Below are 25,232 nucleotides of genomic sequence, written 5' to 3'. Positions count from 1 at the left end.
AAGATAGCAGGAGGGGAAGAATGAAGGGGGTGAAATCGGAGGGGGAGACGAATCATGAGAGACTATGGACTCTGAGAAACAAACTGAGGGTTCTAGAGGGGAGGGGGGTGGGGGGATGGGTTAGCCTGGTGATGGGTATTAAAGAGGGCACGTTCTGCATGGAGCACTGGGTGTTATATGCAAACAATGAATCATGGAACACTACATCAAAAACTAATGATGTAATGTATGATGATTAACATAACAATAAAAAAAAGAACACATGATGTTCTGTGTAACAACATAGATTAATCCCACAAGCATAACGTTAAGGGGAAAACACACAAAAGAGTAACTACTATCTAATTCCATTTATATAAAATTTGAAAACGACTAATCTGTGTTATCACAATTCTGAATAGTAGCTATCTTTGAGGTGTCAAGGGGTTGGTGACTAGTAGGGAGCACAAGGGAGCACAAGTTTCTGTTTGTGCAGAGAAGGGTCTGTTTCTTGATTTGGGGGGTAGTTACAAGGGTGTGTTCATACTATAGAAGTTAATCAAACTGAATATTTATGATTTTTACATGTCATCTATGTGTGTATTCAATAAAAGTTTGTTTGAATGAGACTAATGGGAGACCTAGGTAGAAGCACTTCCCAATTAAAGGAATAGCAAAACAGTGAGGTTATTTTCCATTTTTTAAATCCAAATGATAAATAGCATCATCTAGATAAATTAATTAACACAAACAGACCACCTTATAGTATATATTACTTCTTTCATAGGAAAGGCAGGTTGTAAGTTAATAGCACATTATTGGAAAATACTTTTTAATATTTACAGTGATTACATTTCCTTTGTTCTTTATTGTGTCTCTTAAATTGTATTTAAGGAAGTGGCAGCTATTTCCTTGGGAACACTATGCTCTTTAAAAAAACTTAGGTATTTCTTGTTCAATCACATTTGTGCCACTACTGAAAGGCCCCAGTAGATAAAACTTTACAGTGTCCCATGTAGATAAAGTGTTTGCTTTGTTACAAGACAAAACAAATGTATTGGCAGATTTTGCAATTAGGCTTTAAATGCCCCTAAAATTAGTGGAAATTTTCAACAACTAGTTAGAAATAAATTATAAGAATTGAATGTAAAGATAGGAATAAAGACAGTGTAAAGAGGTCTTGAAGGATAAAAGAAAAAATTAACTAGGAAGAGATGATTTCTGTCATTTTCTAAAATTTCAAAAAATACATTTTTATTCTAGAAAACTTAGAAAATATATGGAGATATAAAAAAGAAAAGTCATTCATGATCCTACTACCCAGAGAGAAAAACCCACCCTATTCTTACCATTTATTTTCTGAGTCTGTATTTCAGTAGGCTTTTACTGTATTGTAACAAGTTTCTGTCCCATGTTCCCATCTTGTTATATATTGTCCTATATTTAATGATTTTTAATTCTCCATAGAATCAACTTGTGTGATTTTTTTTTTTTTTAAATACAGAAATCTGGATCTTATTCCCAGCTACTGATGTGACTCTCCTCGGAGAGACCCAGGCATGGATATTTTGAAAAAGTTTCACAGCTGATCTCAATGCAGAGTCAAGTTTGAGACTACCATTTTGACTATTCTTCTCCCTTTTATATAGATGCATAGGGTTCATCACATGTATGTACCATGATCTATTTAACTTGTTCCCCGTATTACCTGACATTTATGTTATCTTTTTTGGAGGGGGTGGGGGAAGAGTATTATAAATAATCTTGTGGTGAATATCTGTGGATACATCTCTGATTATTTCCTAAGATTAGATTCTTAGTAGTAAAATTGTTGGTTCAGTTTCACTGTTGATTGCTGCATCAACATCTAGAAATATTTTGGCAAGTTATTCTAGCACCAGCATAGTATGAGATTTCCTGTCTCCTTGCACCATCATCAAATAATAAAAATTATAATTTTAAAACATTTTGGCCAATTTTATCATTTTGATGTATGCATTGGTTTATCAGTTAAGTTGAGCACTTTTTAGCAGTGAATTGCTTCTTTACATCAGAAGCAATGCTTACATGGAATAAGACTTGAGGAAAAGCCTGAAGTTTTAAAGTAGAAATGAAAATGACTTGGTATTCAGTGTTCCAGATCAGGAACCAAAGCAAAACTTAGAGTTTTTATTGTGAAATCTAGAGTTATCCTAAATACGTTTTTTTTTTAATTAAATTTAATAGAAAAAAATCAAAGCACTCAAAGAAAATTATAACTTCCTAGTATATTCAACTGTGAATCAATGTCTATAAATGCACTTTGTGGATTATCTGTAAAAAATTAAAATCCAGGGGCGCCTGGGTGGCTCAGTTTGGTTAAGTGTTTGCCTTCAGCTTAGGTCATGATCCCTGGGCCCTAGGATCCAGCCCCAGGTTGGGCTCCCTGTTCAGTGTGAGTCTGCTCCTCCCTCTCCCTTTGCCACTCTTCCTACTTGTGCTCTCTAGTGCTCTCTCTCTCAAATATAATAAATAAAATCTTTTTTTAATTTTAAAAGATTAAAAAAATTAAAATCCAAATGTATATCTGGACCATCATTTCATCTCATTCCCTATCTAAACATTTACTGAACACTGTATCAGTTGGAGTTCTAACAGGAAACAGAATACACATATTAAGCATAATTTGAGGAGGGTTTACTTACAAAGGGCTTTTACAAAGATATGGGTAGGGTAGAAGGGACCAGTAACGGATAACATAGGAACCAGGGCTGGCATGAGCAGGGCTGCTCCATTCCCAATCCTGGACAAAGACAGAGTTAGTTATAGGGTTCACCACCCTGAGAGATCAGTGATCTTTGGGAGAATAACCCAGCCAGTCCACAGTGGTCCACAACCACTTCATAGCAAAGATTCTAGAAAATAAATTCCCTGCACAACCTCACCTACATTCTTCAACATCATCCCCCACCATTCTCTCCCCAGCTTTTTGCATGCTGCATTTCCTCATTGTAGTCAGATCTCTGGCCAAGTGTTACCTCCTTAGAGAAGCCTTCCCTGATGTGCAAAGTAACCAGAACAGCCCTGTTCTCCCTCTCCCAACTCTTTATCCTGCTTTCCTTTACTGTATAATCCTTATTACCACCTGATGCAGTACCTTTGTTTGCTTATTTCTCCACTGATTGCCTCCATCATCAGAAGGCAAGCTTTATGAGGGCATGAACTTTGTCTACATCATCTGTATCTTCAGGGCTTAGAACTGTGTCTGGCTCATGGTAGGTTCTCAGTATTTTTCATCTTTGAGGAAATGCATAGTAAACTGCCATCGACAAAACAAAACAAACAAACAAACAAAAACAAAAAACCTCCCAAACCCCTCATGAAATGTCATCATTATAACTGTGTAAATACACACATATTTTTGGATTATCCCATTTTCACTCAATTGCCTTTATTAGCACAAATAACTCATTTTGTATCTTAATTATATTTCCTGTGGATTTTACCTCCAATAAGTATTTCTAACCTGACCACTTCTGTCGTTACTGACATCATTCTAGACTAAACTACTATCTCCTGCTTGAACAAATACAATAGCCAATTGTTCTCCCTGTTCTTATCTTTCCTCTTTCAATCTTTGCATACAAAGCAGCCAAAGCAGGCTTTTAAAAATCTGGTATTTCTCCACTGCTTAAAAAGCTTCAAATGCTTCCTTCAGCTCTCCTGAAAGAATTGAACGTGTTTAGCCTAACCTAGAAGGACCTGCTTAATCTCACTCACCTGCTCCTCTCTAGTCAATCCTTCTTTTCGTATAATGCTGTCGCCACACGTTTCTGTTTCTCAAACACCCCGAGCTTTGCATCTACACGTCTCTACTATCTGCAACTACTCATTCCCCATGCCCTTCCTCTCTAACTTCTACTGTCTTTACATCTCACCTTAAAAGTGCCTTCTTCAGGAAGGGCTTCCCTGGTCTTGATTGAGCCCCTCTATCATAAGCTCTTATAGCACTTGGTAATTTTACTTCTTAAGATTTTTACAATTGTAGCTATATCATTATTTGTGCAACAAATTGTGTAGTCTGTCTTCCCCACTAGATCGTAAACTCCCTAGAGGTGGAGCTCGCCTATTTTCTTCCTGCTGTCTCCAACAACTAAAATAATGTCTGGAACGTACTCACTTAATTTTAGAGTTTCTCTTTTGAATGCATAATAGGGTTTATCTCCTTAAAATTCTTTCCTTTAAAGATGATTCAAAATGTAGTTTCCTTATATGTGAAACTGGCATTTAAAATTCAAGCCCGTGTATCAACTGCTTCTATTTTCTAGCATGGCAATTCTTATTAATAGACCTAGAATAAACATTTTCGAAAAATTCATGAATATCCCTTAATGGGAAACTTATTCTTCATGCATGTCCAGTTAAATTCTTGGCTCCTCAGGATAAGGGATGGGGGCATATGGCCCATGTCTCCGCACAAAGCAAAAACACACTAGATAAAGCAACATTATTTTTCTTAAGGAATTCTTCTGTCATCCTAATGTCAGATGGTGATATTAGACAATTTTCCTGGTTGAAATGGGGTTCTGAACTTTATGGCTAGTGAGAAGGGGTTCCAAGGGCTGCTGCTAGCTCATGTAACTCCTTAGTGCCTTGGAAAATGGCACCCCTGCTCAGGATACTTTAATTCCACCTGTTAGCAACTGTTGTAACATGCTACTGATTTTGTTGAAATTTTACTGCCAGAATTGTTGTAATCAGTACACAAATCTGTAACACCCACAGTGTGAATAGTGTGTTATCACTGTACCTGCCCAAATTTCATGGTCGCCCTGGGAGGTGTACCAGATGTGGAATACAACACTAAAAACATGTTACCCATTGCATACTTGTGCAGTGGTTTTTCTTCACCAGTGAGTCAAAAGCACAGTAAATGTAAAAAATCTTTCTATATGCTCATTGGCATTTTTCTGACGAAAGACAGTAGCCATATAGATAGGCCTTAAATATTTGATTTCTCTGTTCTCATTTCTTCTCAAACCCCATCAGTTTTGCTCAATTCCATTTTGCTCCACGTCACTGACTGATCTCTTACTTCACTTCTAGGATAGACCTAAATTCACTCTTTAAATTCATCCCAGAGGGCTTCATCTTTTCTGCCTTAAAGAAACGACAACAAACAACTCAAGTAGTCTCCTGGATAACCTAACAGTAAAATGCAATTAAATTTTAAAGTAGTTGCTTTGTTGGTATGAAGTTTTTCAGTTGCAATGAATTTTATCCTTTCATCCAGCATTTCCTAAAGTGGTTTTCTGTAGGATGATGGAAAAAATACTCGATAATGTAAAAATTAGGAAACTGCTGGTTCAGCACATTTAACATGTTTTGGAAGTTTTCTTATTTTTTTTTTTCATAGGTTTTACCTAGACCTTTAATTAAGTTAACGTGTATGTGGATTTGAAGTGTTTTAAAACTTAGTTAACCACGAATCCCTTGAAGCACCTGCTAACAAAACCTTGAAAAAAGTTGTGGAGAACGCAGGTTTGGGAAATGCTTTATTGATAGTCCATTTTTGTGTGCTCTTGGCAAGCAGCCTACTGAAGTGGAAAGGCACTGCCTGACAACTAGGGGACCTGGTTTCCAGGCCTTCTTTCTGTTAAGTAGTTATATATCTTGGGCAATAAACTAAATTGTTCTAGGTCTAGTTTTCTTCTTTGCTGACTATCTGTTTAAAAATGTGGCAAGTCACTATTCTTATTATTCAGCAGTATATTAGTTTCCCAGGGATGCCATAACAAAGTACCAAAAACTGGGCAGCTTAAAGTAACAGAAATGTATCGTCTCAGTTCTAGAGGCTGGAAGTCTGAAATCAAGGTACTGGCAGGGCCATGCTCTCTGACAGCTCTAGGGAAGAATCTTGCCTTGCTTTTTCTGGTTTCTGCTGTTTGCAGGCAATCCTTGGTGTTTCTTGGCTTATAGATGCATCACTCCTTTCACACGGCCATCTTTTCCTATGCGTCTTCACATCTTCTTCTTTCTGTGGGTATCTGTCTTTGTGTCCAAATTTTCCCTTGTTTATAAGGACACTAGTCATATTGGATTACGTCTCACCTTAATGACTTAATTTTAACTTGATCACCTCTGTAGAGACCCTATTTCCAAATATTACATTTTGAGATACTAGAGGTTATCCTTTTGGGGGGACAATTCAACCCATAAGAGGCAGCCATAAACAAAATTTGTTTTTTTCATCTGAGACACATTAAATTTACAGATTGTTGTCATTAGAAATTACACTTGCTCCCCAACTCTATGCTCCTTGCTGTAGCCAGCTTCCATTTGTTTGCTTTGCCTATTTCTGGGCTAGCCTAACACTTTGCTGTATAACATATGGCCCCTGGACCAGCAGCATCATCTAGGAGCCTGTCAGAAATGGAGGCTGGTAGGCCTCATCTCAGACCTCTGGAGCCAGAATCTGCATTTTCAAAGATCCCCAGGGGATTCTATATGCACATTAAGTTTTAGAAGCACTGTTTTAAAGAATTAACTCCCATTAGATCAGTGGACTCCTAAAGGTGAAGTAGGAAATTGCCTCATAAACCTCCTTGGACCCTGAAAAGAAGGAACCTGGCTCTCCAGTTATGTTCCTTCTGCCTTACTTCTTCGTTGTCATCTGCTCCCCTGAGCTGTCCTGATGGTGTGGACCCCAGTTCACGCCATCTGGTTTCACTCCTGTCCTGATATCCATCTTCCTCATTAGTGCTTTCTAAGTCTGTCCCCTTTCCTGGCTACCTTGCTCTATAGTCCACTGCCTCAGTGTCCCCATGCTGTAAATTTAAGTGTCAGTGCACCTGGAGTAGAAGGCATCACAAAGCATGTCAAAGACTATCAAACAGATCTATCATTGTATCCTCAAATGGCAAAGACCTATCATTGTAACCATCCTCATTAGTTTCACAATGCGTATGATATCTCTTCCCCCCATTACTAATATAATCCACAAAGCTAAAACAGAAGCTGCCCACCAGCTGGGAAAGTGTGTGATGTAAAGCAAAATCAAAATATTATGATATTGAAGTTATAAAAGTATGTATGTAATTATGCTGGCTTTGTTTTGCATTGGATTCTCTCCGAGGTAGAAAACGAAATCGCCTTCCTTCGATAAAAAAGTAAAGTTCCATTTATTATAGGATACCATTTGTAACAGAAGTTTCAGTTAAATAAAAATCAAAGTGGCACAAAAGCAATCAATAAGCGATAGGAGGGAGACATGCCACTTTCATTTTATGCGTAAATTCTAATTCACTAATAAAAGGAAAAAAAGGAAGACTAAATTTATTATACTTCATCATTACTTAAGTAAAATGTTATTTTTAATAAAATTTTAGGATAAATTTCCAACTTATCTTTTTTAGAAATTAATTTGGATCATTAAGATTTTATTACCTATTTATGAAAAGACATTTTTTTCTATTGTTATTAACATGTGAATCTTTATGTTTCAGAGTGGATTTTTTTTTAACTAGGAATACTTATTATCCTTTTTTCCCTATTTTTTAGACAAAGCCAAATAATGTCTTATACTTAAAGGTATGTTGCCCTATCTATATGCAATCACATGAAATTGTTGAGCTTTATTTTAAAATTCTCTATCTGGTTCTTTTTCCCCAAGTCAATTTTGTTTTGAATGTGGGCAATATTTAAAATGGAGCTGTTTTCCTGAAACTCGATCATTAACAATCCTTATCAATGACATACAGTTAGATTGAGATGTTGATATCCAAATGGGAAACATTCAACAACAAATAACTATCTTTTTTATATAGTTTGTGTCATGCTCTTCCATTAAATGTGTCTTGGCTAGGCATACTAGAAAGAAAACATTTATGACCAGGGAAGTGCATGCACTGAAAACCAGAGCAGCCTGGAAGGAGACTGACATTTTACACTGAAAAGGCAAAGATTGACTCAGATGAGATAGAATTGGAGCTCAGTGTTACTTGTTCTGCTAGTAAATCACTTATATGGCTCTCGGCACTTAATTAACCTCTCTGGACTTCATTTTCTGTCTATACAGATAGGCTTCCACTTATGACAGGAAGGTGCTTTTGATATGAAATATGGAAATGAGCTAAATGAAAACAATTTTGGTAAAAATACTTTCCTATTCATTTATTTAGTCATTAAACAAACAGATTGAACACCTATCTATTTCCAGGCAACATCTCTGACTTGAGGAGCTAACTCATAATCTCAGGTATATATCATATACTTGGAACTGAGGGCAGTGCAGGGCAGGAGAAAAATCTTATGATACACAACTGGAAGGACCAGGCTACTCTTACTAGCTGGGTGAACCTTGGTACATCACTGAACTCTTCCACCTTAGTTTTCTCATCTGAAAAAATGAAATAATATTCTCATCTGCCTGGGAAAGAGAACTATAAATTGAAAGTGCTATATAATCATTAGTTGTTATTATTTTTATTAATTTGTAGAAACATACATAGGAAAGAGATTTGTAAGTGAAATGGAAAGAAGGGATGGAGAAGCTTTGAAACCGAAGGGGTGTCCCATGTGAGAGAGGTTAGAGGAATTACCAAACCACAGGTCACGATCCAATAGCAACCTTGTACAAATCTCATCTCCTCTTTGCTCCTTGGTTTTCTAACATTAGTGAAACATTAGTAACAATAGATCATCCAGAGAAGTAAATGAAATGACAGGTAAGCACCGAGCACAGTACCTGCTACATAATAGGCACCCTATAAGATAACTATTCTTTTCCTCTCCTTCTTTCTCCTCCTTCTTCTTTATCATCATCATCATCATCATCATCATCATAATTATCATCTTATTCTTCTTCTTCCTCCAGTATCAAATGGTTTGGAGCTGCCCTCCTTCCAGAATTCTGTGGTTAAAACTGTGCCTGTAGCCAGTTTTTCTTGCTGCCAGGATGATGGCTTTAATTAATGTTCTAAATCTCTCAGAGATAATAATCTCATGTTATTTGTTACCTACTGAGTCTTTAAGGCTTTCTGAGCCTTTTCCCTATCTTTCATAGGGAAGCATGTGGCCATTTTTTCCTCTCTCCCTTTAATACATGAAATTATTAGCAACATTCATGACTCTGTTTCCCCTGTCATGAACTGTTTATGTGTCTTTGCATGATTTTAATGTTATTCCACCTTCTCAAGCTTGCCATTTATTATGAATGAAATTTCTACCTTTTGTAACCAGCCTGTATCTTCCTAATTTGAATTTCTTTTGGAATCGTTCTTCAATCAGCCCCAGATTTTTCTTTATGACATTTAAATACAACAGAGCACAGCTTTTATTTTTTCTTTTAACATTTAGAAAAAGATGTTTCTTGTAGAAGCTAGTGATTTAATAAAATATTTGCATTTTATTTAAGAAGTATTTGTCTATGCCATCCTTCTGTACTCTCATAATTAAGAGGTGATTATGAATTTGCCACTATTTACATTTTTATTAATTATAGAAATTATAGAAAATAGTCTATGTTGTCATTATTGTGTTCCTGCTAGAATAAAAAGTAAAATTTTGAAAGAATAAAGGATTTTTATGCAGGAAAAGGATTTTAGTAATTACAAGCTTATTTATGGTTGAGAATCTATTAAAAAATAAAGTGAAGCTGTATAAAAGAAAAAATCTAAGCAAGAAAGTTAGACATTAATCTTCACATCATAATTATAACTTAAATACCAATATATCCAGTGGCCTTACCTGAAAATATGAGTACTGTTTTCTATAGATAAGGTGGCTGTAATTATTAAGAATATTTATTTTGCTGTAGAATTCTGCAGTTCGAATGCTAAAAAAGAAAACCCAGGTATCATAATGTTCCTTCCAGAATCTTTTCTTGCAGGATATTTAGAGATAATTCTCTGAAAAGAGTAAAATCAAATTATATGCAAAGAAGAATAGAATGTTAGACTGTTGAGGAAAGACATCCCATTGAGAAAGCATTTGTGAGGGTCTTGGCTGCACTTTGAGGGGAAATTTTTAAATTACAGTGGTCGTTACCACAAGAATAGTCAGTCACTGAGAAATATGAGCTAAAGAGAGGGAATTTCTTGGAGTCATTTACTGAAGTCAATACCATTTAACCTTAAAAATTAAGATAATCCAGGATTTATTCACCAGTTTATGAGTGGTAAGGATTCTATGATTGAAAGCATGGTTAGTATAGTAATGTTATTAGCAGTAATTGTTAATTATAAAAAAGAAAATAACACAATTAGTTTTCAAGATATTATTTTCTCCAGTCATGAAATAGATAAATACAAGGCAATCTTACCATATACAAAAATTTCCAGATAATCATGGGACCCCCCCCCCCAAATTCAAGCAAAAGGATAAGGGAGAAAGGATGTTTGCAATATAGACAGCAAATAACGAAAGTGGCTAACCATTGCTTAGAGCCTACTGCATGATGTAAAATGATAGCCTATCACAAAAATCCTAGGATGTCAGCACTATTATTGTTCCTATTTTACAGAATGAGAAAACTGAGGTAGAGAGAAGTACTGTAACTTGCTCAATGTCACACATCCAGTTAATGACAGATACGGGATTTGAATTCTGGCAGCTTACACTCAGAAACCAGACCCTTAAATTCTACAGCATACTGTTTTCCAGGGAGCAAAATTCCAAAAAACTATTCATTTTGAAAAAGATAAATGTTTAGATGTTGGTTCACAACATAAAGCATTTTCTATAACATACTCAGTTCAGTTAACAGCATTAACAATTTTATTTTAAGAAATCCCAGTTCGGGCGCCTGGGTGGCTCAGTTGGTTAAGCGACTGCCTTCAGCTCAAGTCATGATCCTGGAGTCCCTGGATGGAGTCCCTGGATCGAGTCCCACATCGGGCTCCCTGCTCGGCAGGGAGTCTGCTTCTCCCTCTGACCCTCCCCCCCTCATGTGTTCTCTCTCATTCTCTCTCTCTCATATAAATAAATAAAATCTTAAAAAAAAAAAAAGAAATCCCAGTTCACATTAATTAGATTTGGTTGTTCAATAGTCTTTGCTGAATGTCTCCAGCCTGGGGTCACACCATGATTATTGTGTAGAGCAGTAATGAATGTTCAGGCCACCTGGAAGAACCAGTATACAGAGAAATTTTCAGGACTTGCCTGGAAAAAGTCTTCCCATATCATCTGGGACTGGGTGGTCCCAGATGGCAACTATCCTGCTGTGCTTCTACATGGGGCCAAATCTCCACTGAGATCAGGAATCTATACAATCAGTCACTATATCTTCAGCTGACTCAATTTTGCTTAAAAAATTTTAAAAAATGATCTGGCGCGACAAAATGTCCAAATGAAGTGGCTCAACACTATTATTAAAGATCCAGGTTCTTTCTCTTTTGTCACTCTGCCATGCATAGTGAATTGGCTTTGTCTTGTCATAAGATAGGAGTTATAGCTAATCTGATAATGTCCAGAGGAAGAGAAAACCATCTTTTCTAGAAGACCTTTTCTCACGGTTTATTACTAGATTACATGTTTACTCTAGGCCAATCACTGGCAAGGGGAAAGGAGCTGCTATGATTGGCTGACAGAAGCCCTATAACTGGGGAAAGGACCTCTCCCTTTAGTCAGTTGGAAGAAGGATGGACACTCAAACACCATGATCTGTCAGCAAAGAAAAGGGAAAAGGATCATGGATGGGCTACCAACAGTGTGCACTAAAGAAAGATTGATTGCTCACTTTGAGACTGTTCACCTGTAAATTAAAAAGAAAAAAAACCCCTACCTTCAGTTCCGAAAGATATATTCATAACCCTGTCCATCTTTCTGGTTATGAGAAAGGTTCACTGGTGTTTCCTGCATTTGGAGACATTTTTTATGTTGCCAGCTCTAATTTAACCCCAAGTTCTCTAACTTTGCAGGAAAAATATTTTGTAAATATGACACTCGAATACAGAAAGCAGAAGCAGGATGCACTGACTAATACCTCGGTAACTGAAGCGGGAGAGAAGAACCTGAAGTCACTCAGTAGATGGGTCAAATAACTCTGTAATGGATTGTCTTCCTTTCCCAGGTAAGTTCAAAATCTTATTCCAGGTAGGGACATGAGAATAGTGGAAAAAGCATAGAGTTTGGGATTTCCAGGACTCAAGTTCACGTCCACTTTTGTCTAGGTGTGTGTTCTTAACTGACACTCTATTAATTTCTCTTTCTCCATCAGTAAAATAGGAATAATGAAAATCTATGACAGGTTTGCCATGAAGCTCAAATGAGATATTATTTATAAAAGCACTTCATCACTTAGGAATTCGGTACTTTCAGTTACAAGTAACAGAAAAATCAAAATTCCAACACTTTAAACAAAGAGGAGTTCATTTCTTTTTCTCATTACAAGACATCTGCAGGTAGATAGGCAGCTCCATGACATCAATGTCTCAGGATCTTTTTATCTTTCTGTTCTAGCTTCCTTAGCAAGTCAACTAATTGCTTCATGGTCACAACATGGCAGCTGGATCTCTAGATATCACTACGAAGTTCCAGGCAGAAAGAAGTATGCATGAACTTTGTCCATTCCTTTCCTCTCAGAACTCTCTCAGCAGACTTTCACTTATATCTTATAGTCTCCAGACCTGGGTGACAGGGCTATGTCTATCTGCAAAGGAGGCTAGAAAAGCATCTGGTTTTTCAGCCTCTATAGTAGCAGAGAGCCAGGGAGAGAAGGAGGTTGGATAAGATAACAGTATCTGCCACAAGCATTTTGTAAAGTGAAAACTCTGGTTAAATGTTTAGTTGAAAGTTTTCTGGAAGTAAATCAGTCACTAAATACATGATGGATGAGAAATAGTAGAACAAATAATAATAAGAGAAGGTTAAAATGTTAGCTTAGAAGGATGCCTAGTTTCTGTCAACATCACTGTGGTAAACACCACTAGGTCAAAATTGTTACCTCCCTCACAGGAAGACATATCCAAAACAAGCCTCCAAATGAAATGCTACAGAAAGCATGGATAACTGGGCACCATTCCCTACTCTTATCATCATGTTTTACAAGCAGATGAAATCATCTGTGCCCTTTCCCACCCCCTGTTTAGTATTTGTCAGTAGAATGGAGTGTCAAAAAGGACTTACACCGCCTAAAACATTTAGAAATTAAAATAGTGTGCTAAGGTACCATGACCTTTTCAGTATGCTAGATTTTCAATTGTTCAGCATCCCTTATTCTTTTTCCTGACTCTTCTTTATGGGAGAAAAAGGTGAATTGGCACCTAAAGTATGGAGTACTCACAGGAACAAAACAGCACATCATTAAAACAATTCAGAGGAAATCCTGCACTGCTTCAGAGTGGCAGGGGAACAAAAGAGGGTAATTTCATTAATTGTGATGAGGCTGGGGGAATGGATTTAGAAACCTGCCTTACCAATTTTCCTCTAGTGTGCTTTATAGGTGCCCTGCTCTGCATGCAAACATCTATTCGTGTTCAAAATGTGACCCTCTCTATTCCAAAGAATAAAAACTAATAAATCCCCCGATAGTATTGCTAGTCTGCTTTTCTGAAGGAAAATGGTTGCTTCAGTGTCATTGTGGTTCCATGACATCTCTTGGAAGAAGCTGTCTGGGGATGCTCAAGCCCCTCCTCTGGGTTTCCCTAGCACTCTACAGGTGCTCCCATGTAGAAATTAGCACATGGTGTTCCAAGTTTCTGTTCACTCAGTTGGTCTCCCAGATGATTCTGATATTCCTGGAGGGCACTTAGCACATGCCTGGCATACAGGAGGAATTCATGAAATGTTTGCTGAATAAATGCCACCCTGTGTCAAGGAGCAGGCCAAATCTGCAAGCAGAGGCTTTCTCTCCTGCTCATCAAAGGTTCTCCATCTCAGAAGAGCCTTTAGGAAACAGCAAGCATGTTCTATGTATGCCTGGTTTTGCCACCATTTTCAAGTTTGATCCCGAAGTTGACTTTGGTACAGTTCTCTCTATACTGCAGAAAATTGGGATGACTACCTAAGAGTTCCACAGATGCTAATAGCTCTATAGCCACTCTGTTATCTTTCTTACAATGAAAGAGGAGACAAGGTGTCATTCTCAGATAATACTGGTAATTTTAGAAATCAAAATAAAATTTAGAAATCCAGTGTCTTACACTTGTATTTTTATCCTTCTCTTTCTTGATTCATTCCAGAGGGGGGTAGCTCCAGAAACTGAGAGCCAAGGATGGTTAGAAAGAGCCAGTCTTTTAAAAGGTCTTTGCACATTCACCATAGCTAGATATCTGAGCAGAGCAGGTACTGGTATATGAGACTGTATGTATTTAGGAGGGGGGAGGAAACACTATTTTTCTATCTGATTCCGTTAAATAAGAAAAGGGAGATGGGTAAGAAATAGCACGTGTGGCAGGGAATGATAAATCATGTTATACTGGCTAAGAGTGAGGCCTCTGGAGTGGAAGGATCCAAGTTCAAATCCCATATCTGCAACAGTGGCTTTGTGACCATGGTCACTTAACTTCTCTGATCCTTAGTTTCCATATCCAGAGAATGGGGATAATGATAGTATCTACATCACATGAAGTTGTTAGGAGAATGAGAAGTAATGTACAGGGTTTGGCAATTGATAGTTTCTCAGTAAGCATTAGCTATGTGACAATGACCTGCCATTGCTCTTCTTAGGAGGTTGAACATTTAAAGGAAGTACAACAGTCAGGAGACCTGAGTTATAGACTCAAATCTGTGACAAACTATAGACACAATGCTGGGCAATTCTTAGGGCTTTAGTTTTCTCATCTAATAAATGAGAAGGATATGGGTGAATTATCTCCTACCTGATTATTCTGGAGTCTCTGGTTTCTAGAAACCAGTGCAAAACAATCTCAACACTTTTCTAAGTATGTTCCATGAGATTGGATATAGCACAGATCAGTTTCCTGGGAGCATCTCTCAACAGGTACAGGCTTCAAGTCTGCATGAGGTCCATGCCCACAAAAAAGGAATGTGTATTTCCAAAGCACAGCTGTTAGTCCTGTCTGCCAGCCCACAAATGAGCATGAAAGACATTGAAAACAACTGTCCTAGCTGGCTCCAACCCCTCCACAGTCCTGAGAGCCACTATTTTTGGGTTCCTGAACTCAGTTCCAACATGAGTGTGTGTGTGGGGGGGAGGCTTCCCACACAACACCAAGCAATTTTTAGACACCAGCAGGTTGTCTGAGAATTCAACTCAATTCTGACATTATTAATCCAGAGATAGCATCAGATTCCACAGGTTAAAGGTTCAGTCCTACAAGAGTCCCTATGCCCTACCTTCAGACACCAGTCCTAAGCCCAAGGTTATTATTTGTACTCCTGATCTTCTGACTATAAATCAGAAGCTCCCCAGAACTCCTTCTCAGGTTCAATCAATGAGCTAAAGCAGCTTACAGAACTGAGGGGAACATATGTACTAGTTTATTAAAGAATATGACAAAGGATACAGACGAACATCCAGATGGAAGAGATGCATAGGGCAAGGAATGTGGGAGGGGGTACACATAACTCCTAGCTCCTCCACATGTTCAACAACCAGGAAGCTCTTAAACTCAGTTCTTTTGGGTTTTTATGGAGGCTTCATTACATAGGTGTGACTGACTAAATCATCGGGCATTGGCAACTGATTCAACCTCCAGATGCTCTCCCTTCCAGACCTTCTCCCTTCTAGAGTTTGAGACAGGACTAAAAGTTCCAACCCTCTAATCAGGTGGTTGATTCTCCTGGCAACTGGCCCCCATCTTTAGGTTCTTTTAAAAAGTAACCTCATTAACATAACAAAAGATATCTTTATCATTCTTATCACTTAGGAAATTCCAAGGGTTTTAGGAGCCCTGCCAGAAATGAGGATGAAAACCAAATAGATACACAAATTTCTTATTATAAATCACACTATCACAGCCACTTAATTCCTTCCAGACTAAAATGCCTCTTTTCCTTCGTCACTATCCAGGGACACCTTTCTGGTCATGCTTCACCACCTAATCCTTATTCTATAAATCCAATCTCCCATTCTCCTCCTCCAAACTATTTCCTTGAGCCCTTTATAGCTCCTTTTCCATGGCATTGAACCACCCACCTCCCTCCATCCTCAACTTCTTCAGGCAACCTTTCCTCAGTATTTTTACCTCCACTGACATTTGGCTTATAATCACCAAATCACCTTATAATACCACTTGTACTGCAACCTTTTGAGTGGAAGCTGCTTTTTCTCTCCCACACCTGTGTAGCTCAGGATTGGGAAGGAGAGTCTGCGTCTAGTCCCATATAAATGAAAACTCTTGCCTCTATGAAGCTCCTGACAACTAGACACAATCTCTGTCTATGGCTTCCCATCACTCATTAATGGGTGATTTTGGCAAATAGTTCACGGGTCTCCCCCTCTACCCCAATTCCTGTCACCATTCTGCAGAATTCAAATGTGTATGTGGCTGCCTTGTCCAGTACACAGCTTCTCAGGTCCAGGACTTGTGTATGCATGAACATCTCCTTCTCTCCAGCTGAGTCACTCAGTTCCATTTTCACATCTTGTACCTTGTCATGACCTGAAATTTTGCCACTTCAGAAATTTCTAATTAAACCATCCTATGCTTCAATCACAACTCCTTGTTTTTTAAGATTCACTATATTTACTTTCTCTATAATTGGTCATCTACTTTATCAAAACAGCCAGTCCCTTGACCCATCTACTTTCTCTTTACTCACAGGCCTTTTCCTGCTTGACCTCTCTCCCAATCAAGCTTTAAATTTCATGGTCCACAGTTTCAATCATTCTCTTGAGAAAATCCTAAGTACTTTTGTTGCAACCACCTGACAAAATCCGCATCCCAGATGAATTTACTATCTGCTGTCCGTGTCTATTCTTGAGCTGTTCAACACAGCTGTAGAAAAAAAATGATACAACCAGACAAACTGATATCAGCATAAACCCATGCTTTCAATCAATCAGGATAGACTAGGTTATGCTGTGGTAACAAACAAAATGAAACAAGATGAAGGAAAGCAAAACATCAACAACAAATCTCAAACATCAAGGGCTAGACACAGTTTATTTCTTGCCTCTGCTGTAAGTCCAGAATGGGTTGGCAGAGGTTCTGCTCACCTTGGTCATTCAGGGACTCAAGGGAATGGAGGGTCCATCTGAGCTGATGCTTCCATGGTCATTGTAACAGAGGCAAGGGGACATGGTGATAAATGCACTGGCTTTGAAAGGCTTCCGTTCATCTTATATTGACCAAAGGAATTCAGGTGGTCATACCTGAGTTTAAGGGTCTGGAGAAGTGCAATCTTACCATGTGCCAGGAGGGAGAAAAAGCAAATATGAGTCTTTATGACTGGCTAGTGACTGCCACAGTTATCAATCTCAGCTGCTCCTGATATTCTTAATGTTTCTCCAATTAGCTTGCTTTCTTCACCACAAGGATTTTTTTTTAAGGTTTTTATTTAAATTCCAGTTAGTTAACATACAGTGTAATATTAGTTTTAGGTGTACAATATAGTGTTCACACTTCCATACAATGCCTGGTGCTCAACACAACGTCCTTTATTCTATTCAGCCTCTGACCCTGCCTCATTCTCGTGCTCCCACAACTGTATATGGAGAGAAACAAGACTGGTCCTAGGACAGTGCCTGTGGAAATCTATCATCTCTAGTTTTCTCATCATTAACACTGAAATAGTAACAACTGGCAAGCTTACTTTAAGGCCAAGGAAGTGTAAAAATTAACTGAGAATGTATGTGCAAGTACTATGAAAAGTTAAACGTTATATTTTGTATTGTAAGATATTATTATTATTTCAGAATACATAATATGCAAAAAAGCAAAAGGGGGATATTAGTATTACAATGATTTAGAATTTAAGTTCCATGTGGGCTGCCTTCTTTTGTTTGTTCACTGATGTATTCCCAATGCCTACAGTGTCCAACACATATTTGACACTCAATAATTATTATTGAACAAATTTTTATAAAATATGTGATCTTATTAGTAAGATAGCATAGCTATTGTAGGATGTTATATTTAATTTTTTTTTCTAGTTGTGTTGAGAAGTAATTAACATACATTACCGTGTAAATTTAAGGCATACAGCATGATGGTTTGATTCACATATTTTGTAAAATGATTATGGATGTTAAGTATTTTTTTTATCTAAGTTCATATACTAGGAACTATTACCTAGTTCTGTATACAATTGGATATTTTTTCTTTATCAACTATAAAATTAGGACAGTGTGTTGGGAAGTGTAGGGGGCTGGTTATCTCAAATAAATTAGATCTAAAGTCTTATCTAAAGGCATTTTGGAAATAAAATTTTGCTTGTTCAATTTTCCATATTCTAAATGCTGTTCAAATTCATATGAGTTTTGCATGTGCATAATAAAATATTGTCATTATTGTAAATTTAAAATGCATTATTTAACATATGGGAAACACTTGCCAAAACTGTTTTCATTATATTTTAGACAAGGCCAATACATTGTTTGATGTATGCCATGATAATTTAACAGGAAATATTTACAACTGATTTTTTTTTCATTAACTGGATGCAACTCAATATTTACATAGTAAATTAGTCATTTTTTAGCTTATATAAAATAATTCTTCATTTTTTAAAGTTACATTATATAGCAGTAGTACACATGACTAGATATGCAGTTATTATTCATTTGGTTTCCCTTATAAATACACTGCTTGCTAATATTTTTTAAAAACAACTATTTTTGAGTTACTAATCTTTGAAAACATAAGTCTGGGCAATTTTTTTCAACTTGCAAAATTCAAAAGGCCCATTTTTCCTTTTGTTGAAAACTTTTTTCATACATTATGGTTCTCTCCGAATGGACATTTAAGGCAAAGTGACCACCATAAATGAGCAGCCTTCCTGAGAAGTCACATCCAAGAGTGACAGCCACAGAACTGCTTGGTTATTACAGCAGAACTTTGTGCCTCATTGTCACTTAGGCCACAGATGTCAAGTTAGTTGGATTTATTTTGTCACCAAATTCCCAAGAATCTAGGATTCTCCCACTTCCCCACTGTTGCACAGAGATCATTGAGATGCTCCATTACACCTGCTGAGGGCAGCATTGATTATATCTCTTGACCAAATTCTCCTTATCAAAATGATCTCTTATGTTCTCTACCCTTACACCTTAGGAGATATCTTGATACTCATTAATAAGCAAAATCAAATTAAGCTGTTAATGAACACTTGATGCATTTCCCTTTAGTAACTCAAAACATGCCTAAGCATCTACCATGTGCAAGGCTCTGGGGTGTATAAAAGGAGTAAGAAAAAGATTTCTTTAAGGATATCTACCTGTAGATTTAGACAATATACAATTTTATTAGATTTTAAAAATTGAACTAAAGGTAACCAAAATTTAATGAGAAGATGTTATGGGTCAGTCATTGTCCTGGGATCTATGTATACACAAGTGAATAAGACTCATTCTGTGCCCTCAAGGAACTCATGGAACTATGGGGCATAAATGGCAAATTGGTGCCTGCAGGTCCATTCCTGCCTGTAGATTCCTTCTGGTTTTGATTGACACAGTGCTTTAGCAAATTTGAGACTAAACTTGAAATTGAGATTTCACATAAAAATCGGACTTTCCAGTTTCTACAGAAAAATCATAAGATCTGCCATCACTAGTCCCACATTCCTGGCACACTCCCCCAACAGCCTCCTCATTTTGACAGGGTATGAGTTTTCCAGTTGCCACAGTCCCCACCAGTCCCTCCTTCTTCCTGACACAGAGGTTGAGTCTTAGTGGCCATTTATCAATGAGTTTCAAAAAACACTAGAGAAATATTTTTAAACCTATGCCTATATCAAAAGTGGAAAATGAAAGGTCAAAAGGACCATGTTTTAAGAAAAATGGAAGGGAGCATATTCCTTTAAAGAAGTAAAAATAATCCAAGGTATTTGATGTGCAACTAGTAGGCCTTTGTCATTCATTTAAGTCACCTGCTTTACCTCCTTATGCATTTGGATTTGGGGCCCCTGGTTTAGGGGATATCAGTATAAAGTACAAGATGGGAGAAAGAGAAGAAATTATATGAGGTTATGAGAAGGAGGGAGAGTGATAATTAGTGGGAAATCCAGAAAGGCTTCAATTAGATGGTGGCATTTTGGGTAGGGTAGTAGAGATCACTCAGAGAGAAGCATCATTTTGAAAAAAGTCCTGAAGGCAGGACAGCATTTAGTGAATATTAACGAAATAAATGGTAGTCAAAGTAAGCAGCCATGGAGTGGGGAGGGGTAAATGGGTGATAATACTGAAATTGTAAGATCTGATACATAAAATATAATGTTTTGGGGGGCTTTAGGGAGACTAATGTTGAGTATCTCTTATCCTTCTGATAGCACTATCCTATAACCATCATAGATCATTTTTATTATATTTTTCAGGCCACCCTTGAATAAGGCTGAAATACCACTCCATTTTTGGGTGGTGCCAGCATACAAGGAAGAATCATCTCAAAATCAGGCCCAAATTGTGTCTTTATCGGCCAACTGATCATCAAGAATTCACCCAAGCACAGTAGGTGTGGGTCAAGGAAGAGATGACAAAGCAGAAGGACTAGGTGCCATGGAAATCAGAGCCAACTACTCATGTAGCTCATCTGTTTTCAAGGCTTTCTTGAACATGTTCTTGTTTATACTACTTCCACTTGATTATGGAGTGCTTCTGCCCATGCCCAAGTTTGTGACTCTGTGAATTTCACAATTTCCAGTACATGGTGGGCAGCTCAGGTTATATGGTTGGTTGATGGACCATGTTTAGTTATTCAGTTTCTATTGGGCCCAGTTTTACTCCAAGAGTTATTTCTCAAAAGGAGAATTATCTGTGGAAGAGAACATGGTTTCACTTTACAACCCCAGGGTTGCATTGCTATTCTCTTATCTGGATTTGTTGGAGGCTTAATATAGCACTTCTACTTGCAACAAGTGTTCTTTATGGTTTGATATAAAGAAGAAAGCATTTGCCAGATCAATAGTGGCATACCTGATGCCAGAGGAAGAATTAATTTGCTCCAGAAAAAAATAGCACGTTTGAGGCAGTAATTGTAACTGGCGTCACAACCTGATTAAGTTTATGGTAATCTACTGTTTTTCTCCAAAATTCATCTTTCTTCTGCACAAGACAAATAAAGGAGGTTTATATGAATGTGATAGGAATTGCTACCCCTGAATCTTTCAAGCTTTTAGTGATGATATTAATCTCTGAAAGTCTCCCAGGATTGTAGAATTATTACTAATTTAATATTTTGATAGAAAGGGACAGTTCCAGGGGCTTCCTTTTGGCCCTTCCTATCATAATAAACTCTCACTTCAAGGGTCAGGAGGTGAAGTCTGATCAGTTGCCAAATATGTTTTTGGAAAGGGGAAAAAAAACCCCACAAAGCTAGGTTTACAGACCCCGTGGGCCCTGTGAGAGATGGATTCAAGCCAAAACTCCATTTATTATTTGACATCCCTAAGTCCTCACTCTAACTGGTGAATCCTAAAATTTGGGGGTTAATTTCAGAGCCAGTGTCCAAAAATCTGCAACTGTCTGGCTATTTTCCTTTCCCCAGGGTATATGATCATCCTGATGAATTGATACATTTCCTTTTGGGAAAAATTAGAAGGAAATTTTATAGTATTTTCTTGTTGTAGTCTCATTGGGTCCTTCCTCAAAAGGTCTTAGTCTCCCCTTCTTGTAAGGGACCCTGTTAACTAGCTTAGGCCTGAGAACTGATGAGTTGATGACTTTCTACTGTGGCTATTTAGTTCAGATATCTGTCCTATAGATTTAATTTTTTTAATTTTACAAATGAACCAAGACTTTATTAGGTTGACAATCCATTTAAGTTCCAGAGACACTGTGATCAGAAAGTTATTGCCAAAGATCTCTGTAGATAAAATCACTTAGATTAGGACTCTGGCCTGTTGTCCAGTACAATAATCTTGTCTGCCTGGTGGCTAAGTGCTGTCAGTTGGCCTCTGCAACTCCTGGTAGCCCTTCTGAATAGTGTTATATTATACTTCATTCCTAATCTGAAAAGTGACAAATTGTCAAGGATGCTGGTGCTCCCCTCACTAATATATTCCTCAATGCCTTCATAAAGGGCGTGTCCTCTGGGCTCTCCTTAGGGCCATGGTAAGGGGTGGATGAGCCAGTCACATATGACTGATCCATGCCAACAATTTTGTCTTTCTAATCCTTTGCATTTCTTCTTACTGCATCAATTTCACTTAATGAAGGCCACCGTTGGGTCCTGGTTTTAGTTAACTAATCAAGCAAACTCTTTATAGGGCTGTTCCCAGCCACTCAAACTAATCACTGAATCTAGAACCTATGATAGCTGTACCCATATTAACAAATTATGTCTCTTCTCTTGTCTATAACCATTAGATTCCATTCCCACTAATGTTTTCCAGGTTTCTGATATCCTCCAAGGGTCTGTTGAGCTCTGACTCTAGTTACAAATCCGGAGGCAAATTAAGGGGTGGAGGTGGACCATGAAGAGAATTTGCATCCTTGTGAAAAGTAATTGTATTGGGATCTTTAAGTTAAGGAAAGTTAATATTCTCAAACAGGGAAGAGAGGCAGCTCAGTGGGATTTAGGAGTTCAGGATTCTTAGAGTCACTGGAATCCACTCAAATGTCCTCATTCCAATTTTTGCTCTTTCCTAATCAATGCCCTCTTTTACATAAGAGACCTGGCAAGTTTGTGAATTCCATTTGGGTTATAATTATGCAAACTACAGGATAAAAAAATTTATACATTATCTATATGGCTATAAGAGATATTTTTAGGACAATCTTAGAAGCTCTCTGGTTATCTGACTGTTCTTTGAGCTAAGACTTTGAAATCTTAACCTTTTATTTAGAAGTAGCCAACCCATACCATAGTCTTTACAATCCTTTTTTCCTCTTAAAATTCTATTGTAATAATTAGTAGTCTCTCAAAAGCTTTTCTACAGTAAGCACTTCATTCCAGAAAACTATACATAATTATTTTGCTACTGCTTTCTATGGACTACTAGTATCCCATTTTTCATTGTCATTGAAGTCTTAACTGCTTTCCAATCTAAGGAAGTCAGATAACTGATCCCAGATTCCTGTCTTTGAGTTTCTGTGTCCTGGAATCAATTCTGGAACCAAACACTGTTATCAGTCAGGATTTTGCCAGGAAAGCACTTACCTCTCTAGTTTATAGAGGAAGGGATGATTAAATACAAAGGGAATTACAAACTTATAAAGCTATTGGGAAGACTGGGGCAATTAATGTTCATGGAAACATACTGCTGGCTTTGAGGAAATTTGGAAACCCAGGAATCAGAGTCAGTAACTGATGATTACAGCTGCTTCCAGTACCAAGGTAAGTAATTCACAAGAGCTCACCCAGAAGCATCATGTAAACTTCATGTTTGCTGTCAAACCAGCCACTGCTGGGGAAGAATAATGGCTGTCCTCTGCTCTGCCTTCCAAATTTTGTGCAAGATGCCTTTTACTGGCAGAATCTAAGCAAGGCAGTGAGGGACCTGAAGCAATGTATTTTCCAGGCTTCCAGACCCTACTATATAGGGAAGAATTTGGGAGGCTGGAATCGCACTGAGTACAACAATCAATATTTGGCACAGTATATGACTATCAACTTCTCAAAGATATTTAAAATGTGGCAACAACAAATAACATATAAACAATATTGTCTTTCCAATAGGTAGAAGATTATGGTTTTCCCATGACGTTTCTGTTTTTTCCTCACATTTCAAAACCACCTATTTTGAGGTTTTAAGATGAGACTAAGTAAGATGAGACTAAGTAGGTAAAAGACCTTAGACAGTGATTAGGGAGGGAGCTTTTAAGAAGGTCGGAGAGAAAAGCCTAAGAGTAGCTACAATATGAGAGCTTTGGATGGGAGGGGAAAATGACTTTTAGAAGCATTGCTGTGAATTATCTGATTACTTCATGGTGCTTGAGAAACACAAATAGGGGATTTTAGTTATTTTGAAATTCCGTTGGTTGCTGAATTTTGTTTGTATGTTTGTTTACAGCAGAGATTCCACAGATCCCTGGTGATCCCTGAGAGTCTTTCAGGGGGTTCTGTGAGATAAGATTATTTTTGTAACAATATAAAGACATTACTTGACTTTTTCACCATGATGAAATTTCTACTGATGTGCAAAAGCAATAGTGGGTAAAACCTCTGGCAACTTAGCAAGAATCAAAGCAGTGGTACCAAGCCAGGTGTACTAGTCTAAGTCTGCTGTTCTTCACAACCATGCACTTGCATCATAAAAATAAAATTAAAATGTCATTTTCGAGCAACAAGCTGAGCTACTGTGACAGAGGGAAACAAAATGGCGGCGCCGAAAGGGAGCCTCTGGGTCAGGGCCCAGCTGGGGCTCCTGCCGCTGCTGCTGCTGACCATGGCCCTGGCCGGAGGCTCGGGGACCGCTTCGGCTGAAGCGTTTGACTCGATCTTGGGTGATACGGCGTCTTGTCACCGGGCCTGTCAGTTGACCTTCCCCTTGCATACCTACCCCAAGGTGCCCGCCAATTTGTACACAGTGGATCACACAGAAGAGGAGTTGTACGCATGTCAGAGAGGTTGCAGGCTGTTTTCAATTTGTCAATTTGTGGATGATGGAATTGATTTAAATCGGACCAAAATGGAATGTGAATCTGCATGTACAGAAGCATATTCCCAATCTGATGAGCAATATGCTTGCCATCTTGGTTGCCAGAATCAGCTGCCATTTGCTGAACTGAGAAAAGAACAACTCATGTCCCTGATGCCAAAAATGCATCTACTCTTCCCTCTAACTCTGGTAAGGTCATTCTGGAGTGACATGATGGACTCTGCTCAGAGCTTCATAACCTCTTCATGGACTTTTTATCTTCAAGCTGATGATGGAAAAATAGTTATATTCCAGTCTAAGCCAGAAATCCAGTATGCACCACAGTTGGAGCAGGAGCCTACAAATTGGAAAGAAATCGTCACTAAGCAAAATGTCCTATCTGCAAATGAGAAGTTCACAAACACATAGGAACTATCTTGAAGATGGAGAAAGTGATGGCTTTTTAAGATGTCTGTCTCTTAACTCTGGGTGGATTTTAACCACGACCCTTGTCCTCTCGGTGATGGTATTGCTCTGGATCTGTTGTGCGACCGTCGCTACGGCTATGGAGCAGTATGTTCCCTCTGAGAAGCTGAGTATCTATGGTGACTTGGAATTTGTGAATGAACAAAAGC

At 37.9% G+C, this 25,232-nt stretch overlaps 1 protein-coding gene and 1 long non-coding RNA gene across 2 annotated transcripts in view; one reads left to right on the top strand and one right to left on the bottom strand.

Moving 5' to 3' along the window:
- Positions 1 to 25,232, bottom strand: part of LOC145722630 (uncharacterized) — a 172,449-nt gene that overhangs the window by 50,833 nt on the left and 96,384 nt on the right. The window lies entirely within an intron of this gene.
- LOC102728077 (transmembrane protein 59-like) overlaps positions 24,304 to 25,232 on the top strand; it is a 1,878-nt gene continuing 949 nt past the window's right edge. The window contains 2 exon segments of the mRNA XM_081826469.1: positions 24,304 to 24,972; positions 24,974 to 25,049. Of these exon segments, the coding sequence (XP_081682595.1) occupies positions 24,337 to 24,972; positions 24,974 to 25,049 (712 nt within the window). The 5' untranslated portion in view covers positions 24,304 to 24,336.

Source organism: Leptonychotes weddellii, chromosome 7, assembly GCF_054177405.1.
Source record: "Leptonychotes weddellii isolate Sample4059 chromosome 7, ASM5417740v2, whole genome shotgun sequence".
Classification (NCBI taxonomy): Eukaryota; Metazoa; Chordata; class Mammalia; order Carnivora; family Phocidae; genus Leptonychotes; species Leptonychotes weddellii.
This window is presented reverse-complemented; position numbering and strand designations above follow the sequence as displayed.